At 40.1% G+C, this 20949-nt stretch overlaps 1 protein-coding gene across 1 annotated transcript; it reads right to left on the bottom strand.

The window, feature by feature from the left end:
- Positions 1-485: 485 nt before the first annotated feature.
- glt1d1 (glycosyltransferase 1 domain containing 1) lies at positions 486-20790 on the bottom strand. Its single transcript, XM_080499295.1, has 12 exons — positions 20564-20790; positions 20221-20372; positions 20008-20113; positions 17974-18025; positions 15369-15405; positions 14896-14952; positions 6559-6657; positions 5850-5899; positions 3697-3740; positions 3156-3276; positions 2530-2628; positions 486-934 (listed from the first exon to the last, which is right to left on the bottom strand). Exons 1-12 carry the CDS (start codon positions 20629-20631, stop codon positions 782-784), a joined length of 1038 nt encoding a protein of 345 aa, XP_080355421.1. The 5' UTR covers positions 20632-20790; the 3' UTR covers positions 486-781.
- Positions 20791-20949: the final 159 nt, after the last annotated feature.

Raw genomic sequence — 20949 nt, 5'->3', positions numbered from 1 at the left:
TGATTAAAAATAATACTAATATGAAGATTTTTTTTGCTTTTTTTTTTTTTTTTTTTTTAAATCATCCAATATATGAGATTTCTTTATTTGTATATTTAAAAAAAATCCCTTTTTCATTAAAATATGTGATCTAAAATGTTGTTTTTCAGTTTGTCTTAATAATTGCTGAAAATACCAACTGGGTGAAAAATTATGTTATTCTGCAGTTTGTGTGCTGCTTTTGCAAAATGCAATGAGCTTATGTGTCGTACTGCACCTTAAACAATTTCCATTTTTTTGCAGTCCTTTATAAACTGCAACCCAATTCGAGGCATTTATTAAAAATTCATGTGACGACAAAAAGAGTGGAGAGATCCTGCAGTGCACATCAAAGTAAACAAAAATAATTTCTAAATCTTTCCAAGTCTGACAAACAAAAGTTGTGGTGTAAACAAAGTGAATGGCATTGAAATAACTATAGCTGTTTCTTCAGATTAGCAGTCAAAGCATTCAGCCGTTTGTTGAACATAAGGATTAGACAGAGATCCCTTTATTTTGTTTCATTTACAATAAATTATAAATAACAGTACATCATTGAATTAATGTGCATAATATATGTAAACAAGACAAGAATTTCAACCCAAAGCGATCTGCAGCATCGTTCCCAAAAAGCATTTGACTTTTTATAAACAAAGGCACCTGTAATAAGAACCTCAATATCAAGTGAACGCGCCACTGTAATGTCTTCTTCTTGACTGTTGCACCTGAGAAAGTGTGAAGTGTGGTGCGAGCTGCTGCGACCTTATGCTCGGTGTAGTGTGCCCACCAGTCGCTGGTAGGTTTCCCGCTCCTGTTTGAGGCTGTGATGCTTCTCCACGTAGAGTTTTCCATTCCTCACCACTCTCTCTCTCAGCACATGATCTGACAACAGCCTCTGAGATTGATGCACAAATTCCTGGCAAGGAGAAGGCAAAATGAGTCTCATTCGCTGCCAAATGCCACTTAAAAGCTTGCCAGTGAAGGTGCCTAGAGATATGTTTTTCAGCATAAAAGATAATCCAAGGCACAAGAACAGAACTGAGATAGAAGCCTTTGCATCGTTTAGTAAATATTTTAAAAGTGTCAGTGTATTGCCAAAGGGAGGAGATATTTGTGGCTCCTGATCCAAATACGGATGTCCAATACACCTTTTCAGTCTGTGCTAATAGCGGCCACCTCTCATTTGCTTTTGAATCATGGGGGGGAAAAAAAACCTCAAAACACAGGAGATTCTGCAGTTTAAAAAAAACCCTGCCAAACCAGCTGTCATGGGGACGTCGGGAGGAAAAGACGATGGTGAATTTTTGACAATTAAAAAAGAAGTAAGTGTGCCACCGCTGAGCATTGACCGAGATGCGATGCAGTTATGCAGCATCCAGAAATCCTAGTTGCTCATCTGCTGGCCCAGCAGGTTGAGAAAAGTCTCCAATAAAATGAAGTCAAAGTGCCTTGAAGTCTACTTGCAATATGGCAGCCAACGCGGACTGCAGAGAGCCAACGGGCACATAAAGTTTTAGCCACCGCCAGTCAGCAGGCCACTTCACTTTACTTCACTTCAAGTGACGTGATTATGTCTAGAGAGGCTCTTGGTGGGAAACAGCTCTTCTGAAAAGCCATATGAGAACTATAAATCCTCAGGAACAGGATTAAAACTCAAATTATGAGCAGAGTACTTATAATCACTTCACTTTTGGTCCAAATTATAGAACCACACAAAAGTGTTTATTTCACTTGTCCAATTTCTTGATGGCCAAACAATGCGATATAATTCCTTTGACAAGTTAACAAGCTTGAAACAATCTGTCGATCAGTATGACATCATTTAAATAATAATAATAGTGCGATACATTGCAAGGACGGCTGAAAGACTTGCACTTGCTGCCCATTTGTCCTGGCTGAAGTCGGAGTTTATCCGGCCCAAGTTGATACAACCATCTGTGTGAGCTTCCTACTCACGGCTCATCTGAGCACACGTGCAGCGAGGACTTATCTCCGCGATCACAACAACATCACGCTACAGCATGGTGTCTTGACAGCCCCACGCTTAAGCCCTCTGTCAACTGGCATTAGCCTGTGCTCCTCTCCCATTGCATCAAACCTCATTAAATATCAGACTGGATGGCTCTCGAGGGGACTCCCCATTTTGCACTCTGTAGTTTTCTGCTCTGTTGCATCAGTGCACGGTAATGTGGTAACTTTGTTCTGTTTCTAAAGGTTATTCCTTTTGAATTTAACCTGAGATAATATATAATAAAATAGAACAAAAAATGTGCCATTTTATCTTTACATGTTGCATTCTTGCATTCCATGATCATTTGATTGAAATTATAAAAAAAAAAAAAAAAAGTATAACATAAGAGAGACAGTTTTTCGTGAGTTAGAGTTCTAGTATCACCTATAAATCGTACTGGTAGTCAGTTGAGGAGAGAGTTGCTCTAACTACGTGTACGGACGAAAGGGCTTAACAGGAATTAACCTGTGTGGTGACCTGGCCAGTATGTCTCTTCATACCTGCGGAGAAGAGAACAGCAGGCCAGTGACCTCGTGCTCCACCACAGCTGCATTTCCTGGAATATCCCTGGCCAACACTGGTACCCCGAGATCCATGGCCTGTTGCAGCAGAGAGCAATAAATGCAAGTTCCCTGATCAGTTGATCATTATTAGGAAGAAAGCACCTAAAAACCTTGAAAACCAAACTGCCAGGCTAATATGCTCCTCAGTGCACTTACAGAATCAACAATCTTTGTCAATTAATACCTTGAGCAGGTTGTTGAGTGAGACATGCTTACATACTTATAAGACTTTAAGCCTACTGTGGATTGTCTTAATTGACAGTGTTTAAGAGAGATTAAGTGGATTTGGAGGTTTTGCTTTCTCAGTAAGGGGAAGATTTTAGTCTGGCAATTAATTTGGGTAATTGTCCCTGAAGTGGCCTGATAACATTGCAGCGAAGCAACATTCTGAGATTAAGAAGAAAAAAACAAAAAAACAAAACAACTGCAGTGACACATTTACAGAGCTGGGGTTGTTCTAAAAAGGCTTTAGATGACAAAATCTGTTTAAATACCTTGATAAAACCAATGCCCATGACCAACATGCTGTTGTCCAATTACCCATGAACCCCAAAGATATTTACCTCCAAGATTGCTGCTGACATGCCCTCTGAGACTGAGCTGTTGACCACAGCAGAGCACCTTCTCATGACAGCATGAAGCTCCTTTTGGCTCCTCTCCTGGGCCAAGAAGACCCCTGCTGTTCTGCAAAAAGCATTGGCAAAAGCACAGTTCTGCGTGACTCAGAGCTCACGGAGGCGTGAATGATGCTCAACAGCAGTGACAAGCTAAGGGTAGGAAACATGGTTGCACAACGTGTAACACGCATGGAGTGTCCAGGTAAAACCTTAACCAGACAGGGCAGCTTCCTGCCGCAAAGATCTTTGTTATGGCGAGGGCCGTCGGCAAAACAATGAAAGATCAGCCAAGATTTGAGAGTGGGAGGACAGAAAGGGAAAGAAGGAATGCAACTCAGATTTTCTTTTCTTTTTTGAGTAGGTTAAGATAAAAGTGAGTTACACTTGCTCTGATGTATTTGTGTTCTTCTTCAGAGACACACACGCTTAAACAGTCTTCAAAAGGAACATAATAATGGCAGATCCGACTACAAAACAGAAGCCTTACCTACTGACAACAGCTTCCACTTCACCAGTAAACACAGGATCAATCTGGAAAAAAAACAATCAAGAGAAGAGAAGCCCTTTTACTACCTGTCAAAAACGGTTTTCCTCAAAGATGCCAACAATGACTTAATCGGAAGGGGGAAAGAATAAAATAAACAATGACACAATTAATAATTGTTATCATGAGACTCATTCTCTGAAAATCCTGTATTTTCAGAGATTGGGGTCAGGGTTGGGTGGGTGGCCAATCTGATTAATTGCAATGTGGGATTTGCTTGCATCAGTAAGCATGCAGAAAAGTCAAAGCATAGAAATTTGGGTCAAAGATGCTCCCAAGCAAGCTGCTGTTTTAGTGTCTTTCATTGCATAGCTCCCGACATTGTTGTATCAAGAGTTGTTTTGAAATACGTGCCGTCTGAAACAATCCAGGAAACACTTTGATGCAATCATAAATTGAGAAAAACATTTCACATCTATCAAGCAATAGATTATTAAAAGTGATGCTGACAAAGATTTAAGCTCACACAATGCAATGTCATGGAGATATTCAACCCCAATTTGACCAATCGGAAAAGGAAGGAAGATAAATATGTTTGTCCAAGTAAAGCTGCCAGCACTTTACTACCTGATTACACTGGTGTTGTTTTTAAGGAAGCTGAAAGCACAAATTATCGCATGACATTCATTTGGCTCAATAATCCAAAAAAGAAAAAAGAAAAAAAAAATGGACGTCATTGTGTTTGTTAAAACCCAGTTGCGGGGCAGTGAGATGTGTTATCACTGACAAACTGACCTGAATCTTCTTCTTCATGACAGATGTTGTGCAGCCAGAGCGCTTATTACTTGACTGAAGTAGCTGTGGATTTATAGTCTGGTGGTGGTCTGAGCGACGCACTTCTCATTCTATCTCCTGACTGCATTTTTACTTTCACTCCATTTAACGTATTTTGTACTGTTTATCTTTTAACCAAAAGCAAAACCCTGTAATTAACACTGAACAATTTGGCAGTCATACAAACAAACCAAAAAGAAAAAAGAAAAAAGAAAAATAATTACAGTAGCTTTTCACTTTTCAGACAAATAACCGTGCCTCCAGTGTGATTCAGGGGTGTTGAGATGAATCACATGTCTTCGATTCCACTGAACCATTTCATCAAACAACAACAAAGCACAACCGAGCAAGAAGTGGAAGTGAGACAGTGTATAAGCCCATGGCCATGTCTAATTGAGTTGTTTTTGAAGCAAAACTAAAGCTGAGAGTACCTTTTGCTTGACACCGCTGTTTGAAAGAAAGAACAGATGCTAAAGTACTGTACATTGATGTTGCATCAAAGCAAGTCAGGTGGAAGAGGAGATGAAGACGTGCATGCAGAGAAATCAATGAGGGAGAGATTGGAAATTAAATTGGAGGGGGGGTGGGGGGGACAGAAGTCTGAAGTGGCTGCTGCTGCTGGCGACCAGAACGTAACTTCTATTTGATGGACTAAAAAGACCAAATTAAAAGATATAAGTGCAATCACAATAAGAAAGAAAGAAAAAAAACACTGCACTGAATGTTTAAAAACTGATTTGATTGCCTGGCTGACTGGCTGATTTATGAATCTCATAAATCATGGCAGGCTAGAAGAGCTCAATAGCTCCCCCCCCCCTCCCTCATTTTTTTTTACTGTCTTTTACATGAATCCACAGCCTGTGTATATGCAATCAATGTCTTGCAGGGCGATGCATAGGTCAAACGTATGTGTGACAAGCTACTATATGCTTTGCCATATATTCAACTATATATAGACCTGTTTACGTGGATTAAAAAGAACTGCTTCTATACAGGTCCTTCGTGAAAGGCATGTGTTTATCTGGAAGAGGCATGGCTTTGGGATATGAAGTATATAGAAGGCAAGACACAAAACCAAACAGCTCCACTCGTGGTGCCGACCCTTCCTCAGCTTGCAGTGGAGTTTTCAGCCGTTAATTCCAGCTAAACAGCTAAAGCCCGTGTCTCTGCTACATCCAATTAGAGGTTGCCTGAGTTCCCAGGGGAGGTTTCAAGGTAATTTCCACAGTGCACGTCGAGAGTCATGGTGCAGAGGGAGACACATGACAGGTGGGGAGAAGAAAATAATAAAACTGATTTGTGCACAGTTAGCGTGTACTTACTCTTGGCCCAATAATGACCAGCACATTGAGCAGATTCTCACAGTGCCACTCTGAAAAACACAAAATAAAACTGGCAGTGACAACCAAAATACACAGAGGGCGGTGAGAACAACAGCAGATTTTTCATATCAGTAAAGCTGTTTGGCATATAGTACAGCTATGTTTGTTTAGAGGACCATATGCTGTGCTTTTTAAATAAGACAGAATCAATTAATTCCAAGAAAATGTGTGTGAAAACTCAAACGTCAAAACATAAGTACATAATTTGATGCCTTGTAGTGCTGTCTCATTACCATAACTGCACGCTATAAAGGTCACATAAAACAAGAAGATTTAACAATGTCACCGCTCGCCTATCAGAGAAGGTTCTCTGAAATATCACAAATTTATAAGATCATCATCCAAAAAAAGATATGCTACAAAGGCAGGACACAACCGAAAGCACTACTTGAACAATCTCACAGCAGTTTCACATAAATTTTAAATTAGGTGCAACCTAGCCGTAGAGATCTACCATCATTTTTAATTAATGAAGACATTGCCTCTACCACAGGCAGGAATAAATTCAGAGAGCCTTCGTGAATTGAGCGTTTATCTGAATACCCAGTCATATGGGCTGAAAAAAAGGCCCTTGTTGTATTGTGCAACTTTTTCAACTGCAGGTACATGTGTAATATAAGTGGTAAACATAATAGATTACACAATATACCTGAAAAAACCTCAACCAAATAGAGGGGGTCTTTGACTCTCCGAAGGCCACAGACCAACAGGAAGACGTGCATCTCATCCACATCCTTGCTGCTTACACCTGGAGAGAAGCCAGACACACAGAGCGACAGGGCCACAATATCAAAACACTGCATAATGAACATCCCGAGTACATCAGCAGATAATGAAAGCAATACATCACCCAAGGTCATGAGGAAAATAAGACAGCAGTGACTAATGTCCTCGCACAATTCTCTGATCAGCAGGGAAATAGTCTGCTGAAAACATTGGAAGGTTGCAGCCTAATCACTGTGTAATGCAGCATCATAACCACAGAGGAAGTGCGCTTGGGTGACAGTCTGCACATTGAACGGCGCTAGATTAAAAGCAACTCACCCAGCATCGCGTTAACTCAATGAAACAGGTGAATAACCATTTCTTCCCCCAGATTATTCAACCCTCTCATGCAATCTGAAGAGTTCAGAAACTGACATGTGTGCTATTGCGTTTGATGACTTCTATACTGGAGCTGGTTGAATAAATGCAGCGGATGCTCACATTGATCCATCATGAAGGCAACACACATCAACCTGTCAGAGCTCTTATCAGGACAAGGACCTTGAAATTTAATCGAGTAGTTACAATGCATTATCTTTTGTTGTCTCTGAAGTACCTGTGGCTCATCAGATCAGATCTGTGGAGTTGATCAGACTTGCCTCCACAACTATTAGATGAGCAACAGTCAGCATACTAAACACAACAGACAAAAAGGTACCGAGCTGCAGTGCGGAATACATACTGTATCATAGTCACAGATTTATGGGCTACCGTGCTTCAACTTAATATAAGATGTAAGACACAGCCAAAACTTAAGGGAATATATTTTGTTTTCCAGGAATTTGTCCACATAAAGCATTGATCAAAATGAGGGATCTGGGCTTTTAGATTAAAGGCTCAAAAACTTCCAAGAATCAAAAATCCTGAGAGCAATGTGAGCATCTGCACCAAAATAGACATTTTCCCAGTTAAGCACAAACCTGCATGACACAAAGGAAATCAGAGATAATCATTCAGTAGCGTTGATCCTTTGGGAACTTGAAAATCTGTTCAAAAAAAAGAAAAATTAAGGTAATCTCACCCGAAAAGAAGATTTAGCCCTGACATAAATTTTTAATGCATTAAGTTCTGTTGGGAATTTCACCAGACCACAGAAAAACACTGCAGCCCCCAATGCATCAAATCCCCCCCCCCCGCCTCCCCTCTCAGGCTGACTCCCCCCTGGCCTCTCAGCCAGTCACTGATTGGTCAGGGCCCCCAGGATGTGACACCTTTGAATGCCCCATGCTTATCAAAAGAAGCATTCACTCTCTTTGCTCAGCAGCCACTGAGGAGGAAGGACCTGCATGCAAGCAGCTCATCCTGTAAGCCCAATCCTGCCCACAGCCAACGCCAGAGGCCTGAATCTGAAGGCCTCAACTCCACTTCTGACCCAACAACGAGGGTCAGAACTTCCCTGGAACTAGAGGCCAGCACCCAGTGTCTGATCTCTCTTATCTTGCAGGGAAGCATCCACTCGGGGAAACCACCTCCCGCAGAACTCTTTGTACTCTTTCCTCCAAACAAGCAGGACAGAGCGCCATGACAGAGGAAGCAACCAGCTTCTCTGATCTGCAAAGAGACAACCAGGACACAGCACGGACCGCCCTGAACCACAACCCTCTCCTCCTGCACAACGCAGCCAACCCGAGTTAGCAGGATGCTATGCATAGACCCGTTTAACTTTTACTAAGATGTGTTGATTCTAGTACTTGTGATTTAACTCTGTTGGTGATATTAGGACACAGGGTCCTGCATGCTACTCTTGGCTTTACTAGCTTGTTAACTAACAACCCTACACATATCACATCAAAGACAACATCACACACGTAATTGAACGCCATCTGATAACTGCAGGCGTGTTACAAGGCAAATTACATTCAGATAAACTCATTTTATAACTTGGCCTTTAAGAGAGACTCCAGAGTCTCACTACTGTGCACCTTGGTTCTCCCAAACACATAGTCGGGAGCCTCTCTGATAACCACCATTTGGAATGTAGTTTATTGTGATCCGCCATTTTCATGTAGTTCCATCACATGTCTCACACACTCCCTCCACCTCTCTCTCTCTCGCTGCATCAAACACACAAACACACACATACTAAGTTGTATATAGGTTGTTAGAATCTGTGTTGTTTGTTCTCATTGTAAATAAATATAATTTGCGGAATTATACTTGCTGTCTTATTAATGTGCACAAAGGTGGATGAAATGTCGACTTCCCCTGTGTCAAGAACTTCCAAATCTATTAAATTGGGTAATTGTAATTAATTTAACTATTAATTCAAATTCCAAATACATTGTTTTTAGTATATCTTAGGAGTGTCATATAAGTGAATTGGCTCATTTCCTATTAAATAGGTGGTGTTCCTGAGGTATCCAATACAGATCAAATGTAGTTTTTAATAGAAAAATTAATAACTATATTTGAGAATTATTAATTATTATCAATAGCCAAAGTGTCAAAACACAATATCACTTGTAAAGCCACTTCTGGTTTAATTATAAACTTCAAGCAAAGTTTGTAGAAAGGCAAATCTGTAAAGCACAGCCATATTAATCAAAAGAAGAATATTACATTATGCCAAAACTCAAAGATGTTCAAGGATATTTTAAGATTAGAGGGTTGCCATAAGTGTCAGAAGATTAATTTTTAATCCCTGACCTTCTATGCTTGACAATGACCTAAAAAGAAAATCCATCAATGTTGAGATAGCTGGGCTGGCGATGGTGCAAGTAATTTAGATTAAGTGTTAAAAATTCAGTTTGTCAATGTCAAACGAAAAAAAGAAGAAAAAATGGGGAAACAAACATTTCTCTTAAATAATAGGGCCGACAGCACGTGCAGTGAGCACAGTGACATTCGGGAGAAATCCCCTGCTGCCAGATAAGTCCAGATCAGAAGGCTGAAGCATCTCTTTTAATACTATTAAAGAGCATCTTAAAATGACAGCGCAGAGTCTGGGCATTGACCCTGATCCTCAGAGCCGAGTGTCAAAAAAGCTTGGACATCTGTGGGATGTATCAATGTTTTTTTGCATTGATTTGCAGCACAAAGAAAAAAACAATGCTTCGAAATGGAATAAAAGACACGCACGCACGCACACAGACACACACACACACACACACAAAACAAGGCAGTAACATGACGTAGGATGGCTAAAATCATAACAAAGAACAAACCTTTCAAAAGGAGTAAGAAATTCAGAAAAGTAGAAATTCGCCTTTCCTTGGGGAAGAATAACAAATATACAAATGATCTGTTTTGCCAGCAGCAAATTTGCACTTTCCCTGCAGTTCAGTGAGTTCTATGCAAAACATATTTTTTTTTGTTCAGCTGCCTTTGATTTCAGAAGGGCACTTTCAACAGCCCCCTAATGCTTTAATCAGCATGTGTGTACTACATGTGTTTGTGCAGGGATGTGGGATCATGTATCTAAGTGAACAATTCCTATTAATCTGTTGAGTGGCACAGGGTGAATCAGAGAACAGAGTCGGCGGGGTGTCGACGGAGGGTGACAACACCATCTATAACAAGAAACTTTCATTTATTAATGCATCGACACAGGTGATGAACATCGTGAGGAACGGGTGTCTCTTTGAGAGCGGCATGACTATCAATACTTGATAGCAAGATGTGAGCAGGAATACGTTTGCGGCCCACCTGAGGCGAAAATGTGAGACCTTAAGTAGCCTTTTTGTCTAATCATTAAATGGTAAATGGACTGTACCTTCATGGCACATTTTACATGGGGGTTCGGTGTCTTGCCCAGGGACACTTCCGCACAAGCACGGGGTAATACATGGACTTGAATCGTTAACCTGGGGACAGGAAGAGGACACACTCTTCCCTATTACACCTGCATACATGTGCAAGTGAGACATCAAAGGTAAGAGCGACTGTCCGTTTGCCGAGTCAAAACGAATGCATAATGCATTATTTGCGGTATATATTACTTGCTTGAGGCAGCACCCGATTGTATGTAGCTACCACTGAAAAAAAATGCACGTCATGCATGCATGAACTCTGACCTTCTCATCAAGACGATAAGCAGTGACCCAGACAAACAGGAATAACAGCATTTGTTCAGCACCTGCTTCCAGTTCTACAAAACATTTTCACCCTGGGCTGCTGATTTCTTGAATTATGTATCGTGTCGAAAACAATAAGGCTATTTAAAGAAACAGTCTTCTTTAAATAGACAAAAACAACTAATAAATCACGAGCATCGAAAGTGTTACTGTATGAATAATTGTGTCTCTATTTGAACCAACACTTGAAATAGGACACGCATTTAACAAAAACTGTATAAATGTCTTAATAAATGTTGCGTTTCATTATTTCCTATGAAAGGAAACTATGCCAGGAATATAGTCCAAAACTGTAGTCTTAAAATGGAACTAATGGAACTCATTTTTTTAATAGTCTTTTTTTCCCAATGGTGGGACACACAAACACTTTGAAACTTTCCTTTTCCCTTCATGTTCAGAATGCTCACTGAAAACTTCCTGTATAATTATTTAAAAATTGGATTCATGTGGCGGTACACAAAGTCACTGGTCAAATTAATGACAAGCTCCTGCTTGTTTGACATCATCCATGACTAAATCAAAGTATCGGTTGCTCAATGTATTGCAATTTATCTGTTCCCTCAACCCCCACCTCACAAAGCACACAGCAGGGACAAAAACACACAGACACACACTGAAGTTTGTGCCTTTGATGGGTATATGACATCTGAAGGATAACACTGAGATGTGTACGGTACAGTCGTACATCTTCAATCAGGTTGGAGCATTGCTTCGCCTCTTTTATGTTCGCCAGTGGAGGGCTTTTCACAGAGTGCCACTGCCATGAGGCATACATTTATTCCCATACCTTTACCAACTTAGCCTATATACAATATAGTCTAGATTTTGTGGTTTAGGAATGATTAATTGATATCACACCAGATGGAGGGAAGAAAGAATAAATCAATATGCAGCGAGATCGAGGAGGAGAGAGTGCACACATGGGATAGTGCCCTCTGCTGTGCTGGGAATGTGTGTGGAGACAAAGGGAAGATGAGAGCGGGTGGGAGGGAATACGGGATGCTGCAGGAGCGACTTCAGTCAGACTGCGCTGCTTTGTTTGAAGATAAGTAAAACATGAGCAAAGTCATTGACATTGATTATTGAAGATGGCAAAACAGGTTCTCGCGGTTCACAAAAAGGACAGGGAACATCAGATCTCTGAGACAGCAGTGGGACAAAACCACCCAGCGAGGAAAACTAAAAACACAAAACAGAGCCTGAATGTTTTAGGAGAGTGCGACCAAAGTTATCCTCACAAAGGCAGATTGAGAAGACTGAAGCATACAGTTCATCTAAATGAAAGATCACACTCACATTGCTGGATGTAAAGGTTCAAGTGAAAACATTCATAATGCATAACACTGATCAATAAGCGGGCTGCAAGGTGGTGCAGTGGTTAGAGCTTTCAACTCAGTGAGAAGGTCTCTGGTTTGAGTTTGCACGTTCTCCCTGTGTGTGGATTGCCTTCTTGCAGAAAACGTGTTTCAGGTGAACTGGTGCTCATAAGTCCTCCGTCTGTATGAATGTGAGTGTATGCGAGTGGTTGTCTGCCCCTCTGTTTGCTCTGTGATCAGTAACGTGTGGTGAGCATCAAGATTGGGTTGGCAGGGTCATCAACGTCAACATCGACAGTTACACAAAGCCACAAAAAACACAACACAATCATTACTAACACTAAGAAGCCTAATATAACCCCAAATAACGACATCTGAAACACCACCAACCCAACTGCCATAATGCTTTGCAGCGATCAGCTCCATGACACTACAAAATGTTTTGGCTGACAAGTGTCAATCTGACAAAATCAAGATCCTAAAACACCATTAAAGAAACTTAAACAATGATTCAATAGCAGTCTCCAGACTCTCCCAACAAGATATATCGCATGACATGGCAGCGCATCCGTTGTTTGTGTCGAAAACACGGAGAAAATGAAAACAACTCTGACGGCAGAGCTGTCTGCGGCGCTGAAACCTCTTTTGCAGCACGTCTGCACCTAAATTGACATGAAAGTATGAACAATTTTCAGACCTTTCCTTTGCTGAAGGTCTGGTAGCTCAGGTGTTGGTCTTCCATCTGTTAAAAGCTGCTGTTTTTCCTCAAAGCAAAGTTGTGAAAATGTTTTGATCGTCTCTAACACTGCCTGTTAACCCACCAACTAGCGAGAGAGCGTAGCAGTGCTGTATCAATTCACTAATGTACTATGAAAGTAAGTATAGCATTTGGCACAGCCCGGTTATGTCCAAAGGCAGCGTAGTGATCTGCCTTTTTAGGTAAATGGTTTTCATATTGCGGAACTTACTGCGGATGTGCAAACACACCCATACACTGGCTATGACCAGTAAAGGCAGAGCAGCAGTGTGGCCTTCAGGAGAGGGTGTGGCCTTCATGGTAAGACGTCGCAGGAGTAAATGACTTGTGCAGCCTCTCTGCCGTACCAGGAAATAACGGTTTTGAGTCATTTGGGTTATGAAAAGCACAAAATGCTGACACTTTCAAATCTAAAGGTACTGTAAGATACTGAAAATTGAAAAATAGATTATAATAATTATAATACAATTTTAAAAAATTAATCAAAATGAATATTTCATTAATTTCAAGTTAGGGTAGCAACTGGACTTCCCTGCCTACATGTCACTGTCTGTGATATAATTGCAACCTGTCCTGGCTGTATTCTGACTCCACTCATTGTCAAGTGGAATCGACTCCATATAGGAGATGGATGGATGAGAAATCAGGTCTATTCTGACATGTATTCAACAACAGGAACAAAGCTCTCAGTTCAAAAAAAAAAAAAAAACAACCCAAAAAACAAAAAAAAAAAAAAACAAGTCAGTGCTTTAATCATGTCGAACTCACAACAATGCTGATTCCAATTTCAAGACAAACAAATGAGAGATGTGACTGAGGAAAATGGGTATTACTTGCACCAGTTGTGAAACACGGTGATAAATGGCTATGGGCTAGAGAGCTATTAATCAAATGTACCTCTCTGCAGTCATCGGTGCTTTCTATGAGCACTAATGCACTCAGGATGGACATCATCTTACAAAGTCCCATTTAAAGTCCAGTCTGTTTGTAGAGACGCTCAGGCTGCCAGTGCATATTTACAGAACTATCAACATGGGAGTTAATAAAGAATGAAAAAAAAAAAAAAGAAGGAAAATGTTGATTAAGTGAAATTTTATTACTGCACAAACTGCAGAATCGACCACTGTGATCTTTATACTGTAGCACAGAACTTTATGCTCTCCCAATGGTAATTTTCAGGTTGAATGTCTGAATGTTTTCCCATTCTGCTTGCAGTAGTGGCTTCGCTGCACTGCGCTACACAATCAGAGAGGAGGTGGGGAGGACGCTTTCTGCTATGTGACAGAAGTACAAGCCTTGGGTACAGTGCTGCAAATGGCTACAGAAATATGTATAATGGCGATGAATGACACCAGCAAACCTGCTTTTCAAGGCAGTAAAAATCCTTTATGCAGTTACCTGGACAATGTCTTTCGTAGTGCAAGCACGGCTCCCTCTGCAGAAGTTTAAGGCATAATCCTCATATTTCATTACTGTTAACATTACTGTCACGTTTTTGATGCGATGAATGGACCAACAAATCCATTCATACATCAATTTATCGTAACACTTAATCTAATTTAGGATCGCAGGACATGTCGGGCTGATCCCAGCTGACTCTGGCCAAAAGCAGGGTTCATACACCCTGGGCAGGTTGCCAGTTCATCCCAGGACAAACACAGAGAGACAGATAATCACATTCAGTACCTGTAGGCAATTTCAAAATTTACCTCAAATGCATGTTTGTTTAGTTTTTGTTTTTTTTCAGACTGTGGGAGGACTGCTAACCTATTACATAACTGTGCAGCCTAAGAGCAACTCAGTGTCAGACGAGTGTCCATTAAGCTGTGACTAACAAAAAAAAAAATGAACCTTGTAAATTCAGTTAAGTATGGGCAATTCAGCTGGTTGTGATTATAGTATCTCTTTTTACAGAATGTTATGGGGTCCAAATACTGAAGTAATTAATCAATAATATAGCCAAAAAAAAAAAAAAAAAAAGATCAATCGATAAACTTGTACAGTAGTGACTTTAAGGCCCGAGGAACACTTAAACCCATATTATCAACACAAGACACAAAGATGACTGATCGTACCTGAACTCCTCAAGAATTCAGACCAGCAGAGTTTCTCAGTCCCTTCTGTCTGGATACCTTACAAACAAAAACACAAGCACATTTACATTGTACACCAGCGCTCACAAATGATTATTCATCCCAAAATATTATTTCTGTGCGGCTCCAGTGTGATCGCTATCTGGTGATGAGCCTAAAAAAATAAGCCTCCCCTGGTCGGGGCTCAGCCATGCAGCTGGCCCAGGGGCTCTCGTCTAATCTATGAAGGGACACTATTTGCCAAACAAGGCTACTGGTGGGAAGCAACATGGAAGAGTGATTTGGCCTGTCCTACATGGAACGGTGGCCAATGGCAAGAGCAAACACAACTCTGTAGCGCAGACGGTATGATAATGGAGGAAAGAAATGTCAAGGCTGATTAATGTAACACTTCAATGGCGAGTCGGGGATGCACAGTGTAGGACAGTGCAGGATATTCATCCTGCAGAGCTTACCTTGAGGCTGGACACAGATTTCACAGTTCTGGGACACCTTCAGAAACAAGAGAGAAGCCTGTGATTGTAACAGGTACCAGAGTACAATAACAGATCCAACCAGTTGTTAATTAATTGTACTATTAGCTTTTCCGTATTACATTTGTTGATCATAAAACGAACGTATATGCTTTTTTGTGCTCAAAGACAATTTTGACAAATGCAAATTTTTAAAGAGAGCCAGGAAAAAAGGGTTGCAAAGATAAGGGCAATGCAGCAAAAATAAATCAGAGGGGGTGGAAAAGGAATTGACTGGATGTTATCACATCAGATCCATCCCCTATGTGTGTTTTCTGTCACAATAAAATGCGTGGCGATGCCTCTCGGTGCCTGTCCTGTCTGGCTGTTGTCACCAGTAAATGGCAGAGATAAAGCATGCCACTTGCCTCAATTTGCAGCCTGCGGCTGGAATCTAATCTGAGAATAAAACACGGTAATATTGTTTTAATGCCCGACTATTATGGGACAGGGCAGGATATTGTGTTTGTATTGTAAAAGCCCTTCTGCTGTATTTATTGATGCTGTCAGGCTCCTGCTGTCTGCTGATGGGCCATAAAATGTAAACAAAAAGTTAAATTTTTCTCAGCAGGTCTGTGGAAAGGGAAATGAGCTGATTAAGCAAATAGGTCAAAAAACCTGCTGATGGTAAAACTGTGTCCTACACGGAACTGTTTCTAATTTGAAGTGGAGGCGGTGTGAAGCAGGCTGTGATACTCATGATGATGGATCAGCAAATGAGAGCATACATGGATTCATTTATCAGTGAAATTGTCGAAGGAAAGAGTGACATTCAAACCCTCTAAAATTCTTTTTAATAAAATCCCACGACACTCGATGGCACAATCTTTAAGCATCAGTAAAAAGAATTAGAGCGATCATAAAAGTACCATTAGACTATTAACGATCCAAATTCAAAACTAAAGTGTGATGCCGTGTGCTAAAAATATAGAAAAGGTGACAGGATTTGTTTTGTTTGAGAAAGCTGTCATCTTTTAGCACTGACAAAGCCATCGCGGCCAAGTGTGTAAAGATATATACATAAAACATATCTGGTATAAATAATTGATACTGTTACTAAAAACCGACATTGTCAACAATGTCTCATAATCTTCGCTCGCAGGATATTCTCTTATTGTCTTTTCCTAAAGTCAGGGCAGAACTGGGAAAAAAGGCATTCAGGTTTCTGCTGTTTCTGAAAAAAAACCTGATTTCACTGGACTCTTTCAAGAAATTTGCTCAGTGACTTGGAGACAGACACATCTGTCTGCAGATGTTTTAAATGGTGGACTTAATTTTAATTTGGGGAATTATTTAGTAATTTTTTGTAAATGTGCATGTTTTCTTTTTAATATGTTGACAATTTTCTTATATGTTTTATGTGCCTGTTTTGTCTGGAACGTTAATGTACAGCTGCCTTTCTTCGCCACGATACTCTTGAAAAAAAACCTATTTTAATCTCAACAAGGTTTTTCTGGTCAAATTAAATGTTAAATAAAAACAAAAACACAAAAATGTCAGTAAATAAAGATGGACACTAATCTGTCCCCTTAAAACAGTGTTCCAAAACAGAGAGATGTCACATACTGTATGGACATTTGTCTACTATACGTTGTTATTATGAGACGATGTGCAGCACAGTCTGTTCCACAGTTTAAAACGATTCGGTTTGTCTCATTAACAGACAAGGATATAAAGAAGCAGATGGGGCAGAGAGACAGTCTTCATTACATATATTGTTGTGCAAACTGTTGAAGAAACTTTCCTGAAGAACATTTGCTTTTGTCTGTTTGATGTTTGAAATATTTTTTAAAGTCATATTTTCATTGTGTAACTACCAGCTATTGCTTTAAAAAAACAGCTTATTGTAACATCGTCTGGATTTCAGTATCGCGAGCTACATAACCTCAATTTTCACGCCTTTATTGTCATCCAATGTTTTGTTGTTGTTGTTGATTGAGTTGCAGTTTTGTCTTTTTTTTTTGGTGTCAAGGTAGAGGAAACAATTAGGAATCCACAACTTCACATTGAAACTTTTTAGGTTAACAAAGTTGATCCTCCCGGCACAGAGAATTTTAGCTTCTTCCAACTAAAACCAGCTTTGGTTCAGCTTCAATTGTTCAGGTGAACTAGAGGTAGCACATCTGGCACATATGCCTAGTTATTAATTAGAATATTCAATTATTACAGTGTTGTTACGGTTTAACAAGGTGTGTAATTGATGTGGTTTGAGCATGTTATTCTATTTTCTGAGTAAGTCGTGTGAATTTCGTCAAGGCAGTATGACTGCTTGGCAGGCTGAATGCTTGCTCTCTGACTGCAACATACATTTACCCACGGGTACTTGAACATGATGGACTGGTTGGGTAGAAGCAATAGAATAGAAAATGTATCTTCTTTTCCTCACTTTCTTTTTGCACTTACCTATTTGTGGCACTTTTCATGTTTACAACCCTGAGCTTCACTGTCGATATCTCTCTAGAGAGGCTGACTGAAAACATGCACTATTTAGATAGAGAACAAACTACAGCTGGTAGTGTATCAAAATATCAAAAGAGTGTAATCATACCAAAAATAAACCAGCCTCTTCTTTCAGTTTGTCAGTAAATGCGACAGCAAACCTAATTTGAGAGCAAAATACATTTCATTATTTCCCCTATAAAAGGCACTTTCATTTTTTCTTTCACAAGAAATATTACATTTAATCTTTTTACAAGCAATGACAATCATTTCTGACAACAATGGAAATTTAAAAAAAAAAAAAAGCAGCAACAACAGTAACACAGAAAAGTCTCCAGACTCAGAGTGAGAGCAGAAAAGCAAGTGTAGCTTGAAGGCAAACGATCTCAGGATGCATGCTCCAAGAATACAATGAAGGAAATATAGAGCAAAAAACAGTGGGGAGACGTTCATTTGCGTATGAGTGTGAATTATTAAGTGGGCCAGTAGGAATTGGGTGCCAATTGAATTCCATGATCAAGGTTAGTGTATTAGAAGGTTGTAACAGTGGGAGGTACCATATAGTATATGGACGGAGACGTTTGAAGTCACAAGAGCTGAATCTTTCATGAAGGCAATTATCTCCTCAGACATACTGTGTAGATATCTCTCTATTGATCTTTATCATAAATGCTTAGGCGACACAACAGTTTGACATCCGGTTAGAGGACTAGATATTGATTAATTGCCAATGTTGTAGAAAGCAAGGGGGGAAAACAAAACTGCTGGAGTTACCCCGCGTGTGTTCAGCTTCATTCTTTCAGGCCAGTACTCCAGGCATGGGCATATCATGAAAATATCCAGACTTTTAGAGCCCTGCAGATAACTGTTAACCTTGTCAATATTAGTTACATGCTTTTCCATAAAATCAGGGAATAAACTTCTTCTGTAGAACATTTGTATGTCCAAAAATGATCACAGTTGTTGAATTAAAGTTTTTTTTGTTTTTCTTTGGTAAAGTTGCATTGCTATTTGGTATGTCACATCTGCTCCCTGTTTGCATTTAACAACAATATCAACAAGTTTGTTTAGTATAAATACATATTTATTATTCATTTCAATTCAATTCAATTTTATTTCTATAGTGGCAATTACAACACAGTCATCTCAAGGCACTTTTACTGAGAAAACCCCAACAATTCCATATGAGCAGAGGAGACGGTGGAAAAGACAATCTCCCTTTCAACAGGGAGAAACCTGCAGAGCCAGACTCAGAGGTGGAGACTTTCTGCTATTCTGGTTGGGGATAGGGAGAGAAAAAGATAGGACAGACAGACAGATGTTGGGGAGGAATTCAAACACTGGATCGATCGGAGGTAGGAATGTTCTATTCAATTCAATATATGCATTTATTCATCACATATTTAGTACATACAACTGAAAGCCAGTCTATCAACCATCTATCTTTTGCAAATCTTTGTCCAATTCAAGATTATGAAATATCATTGCTGATCCCAGGTAACTATGGGTAAACGGCAGGTAAAGGCAGAGACACATTCACGTTGATGTGCAAAAGTGGTGTACAGAGGAAGTAGACTCAAGCATGCATAAGGAGAATGTGCAAACACCACGCAAAAACGTCCCAAACTAAACCATTCTTCCCTTAGACAAGAGCACTAACCACCATACAAACGGCATTGTGCTGTGGGGGCCATATGTGTCACACTTACAACACAAATACCAAAGAGAGGAAGCTTCGATGGCAGGTGTGCCACTTTGTCACGCACAAAGACAACTGACAGCAGATATCATCGTCTCCTTCCATTTAAAATTAACAATGTCAACTCTGTTAATAAATGAAGAGGCACACTTCACACTAACCTTTAAGTGGCACTGCAACAGAGAGGAATCTCATGAGTTGGACCTATTGGTGCACTTTTCTATTGTGCAATGTTACTGTGATAGTGTGCAGTATAAACAGTTTGTTTAATATTTTAAAGTGACCCAGTATGTCAAATTAGCTCCTGAAAAGAAATAAGCAGATATGGCAGAAGCTTTTTCTGAATTACATGTATTATTATGTAAAGTGTGACTTTAACCATTTTCTGTTTGATGAGTTGAAAAAGTAACTGTAAAGTAATAGGATAGTTTGTGACAACATCACCTGGCTTTCAGTAACACCTGCTCCATTACCACACGCTTCTGCTCAACTTTCACATCTTCATTTATGTCTGTTCCTCCAAAGATGACGCCAAAGGGTATTTGGACATCTGCGGTGAAGAGCGGATATAAAACAGAACAGGTAGTAGTATCATATGAGTCGGGCGGTGGTTTATTACACAGATAAGTAAATGATATGGCAGCAAACATCGTTTACCAAGGAGGAGTCTGCCTGCTTTGAATAGGTGAATGGCCAGAGCACCACCAAACGAGGGATCTTGGGATATTAGATCTGCCACATCAGCAGCAGATTGAAATTCCTTTACATCTCTGAGCTCACAAATGTGTCCTGCTGTTTCAATGTGGGACCTAAAAAAGACACATGATTGAGCTTGTATACAGGTTGGTGAAGATTACAACATGGTTTCGTAAGACAGGCAGTTTTAACAGCCTTTACAGCTGATTTCTTACAAGTGAGGTATCTTAATGCAGGAAGGATCTGTTTCAATATTATTCGCATCACGTATAACGTCAAACTACACTGTGTTAATACGTGTTACCTTATTCTCTCAGCTGTGGTGTAATTTCCAGTTTTGGGGCTGAGACAGGCAAGGAAGAGTAATTTCATAGTTCCACAAAAAAAAAGCTGGGGCGTCTTGAAATGTAACAGCTGAGGCTGAACTACGACGGAACACCAGGTGAAGTGTCATAGCGAGGAGGAGCTCTGTGACTTAACACCTCTCACATTTCCTTAACTCATGCCTTGAAGCTAGCAGCTAGCCGCCGCCAGCAGGTCGAGCTTCCGCGCACGCTTCCAATGTTTATATGTCCGTCTCCTTTACTTGCCCCCGGAAACACATGCGTACAACGGAACTTTACCAATTCCCAAATTGTATTCTATTTTAATTTCGTGGTTATTGTTGAACTGAGCCAATTCCTTCAAACA

Source organism: Blennius ocellaris (assembly GCF_963422515.1).
Source record: "Blennius ocellaris genome assembly, chromosome: 7".
NCBI classification, from domain to species: Eukaryota; Metazoa; Chordata; class Actinopteri; order Blenniiformes; family Blenniidae; genus Blennius; species Blennius ocellaris.
The sequence above is the reverse complement of the archived record's forward strand: the minus strand, read 5'-3'. Positions and strand labels throughout refer to the sequence as shown.

Coding starts and splice junctions, on each gene's coding strand:
- glt1d1 (XM_080499295.1), bottom strand. CDS start 20,631: ATGAAATTACTCTTCCTTGCCTGTCTCAGCCCCAAAACTGGAAATTAC. Junction 15,406..17,973: donor AAGAGGCTGGTTTATTTTTG/GTATGATTACAC, acceptor TTGTTTCTGAAG/GTGTCCCAGAACTGTGAAAT. Junction 6,658..14,895: donor TGAATTCTTGAGGAGTTCAG/GTACGATCAGTC, acceptor GCTTCTCTCCAG/GTGTAAGCAGCAAGGATGTG.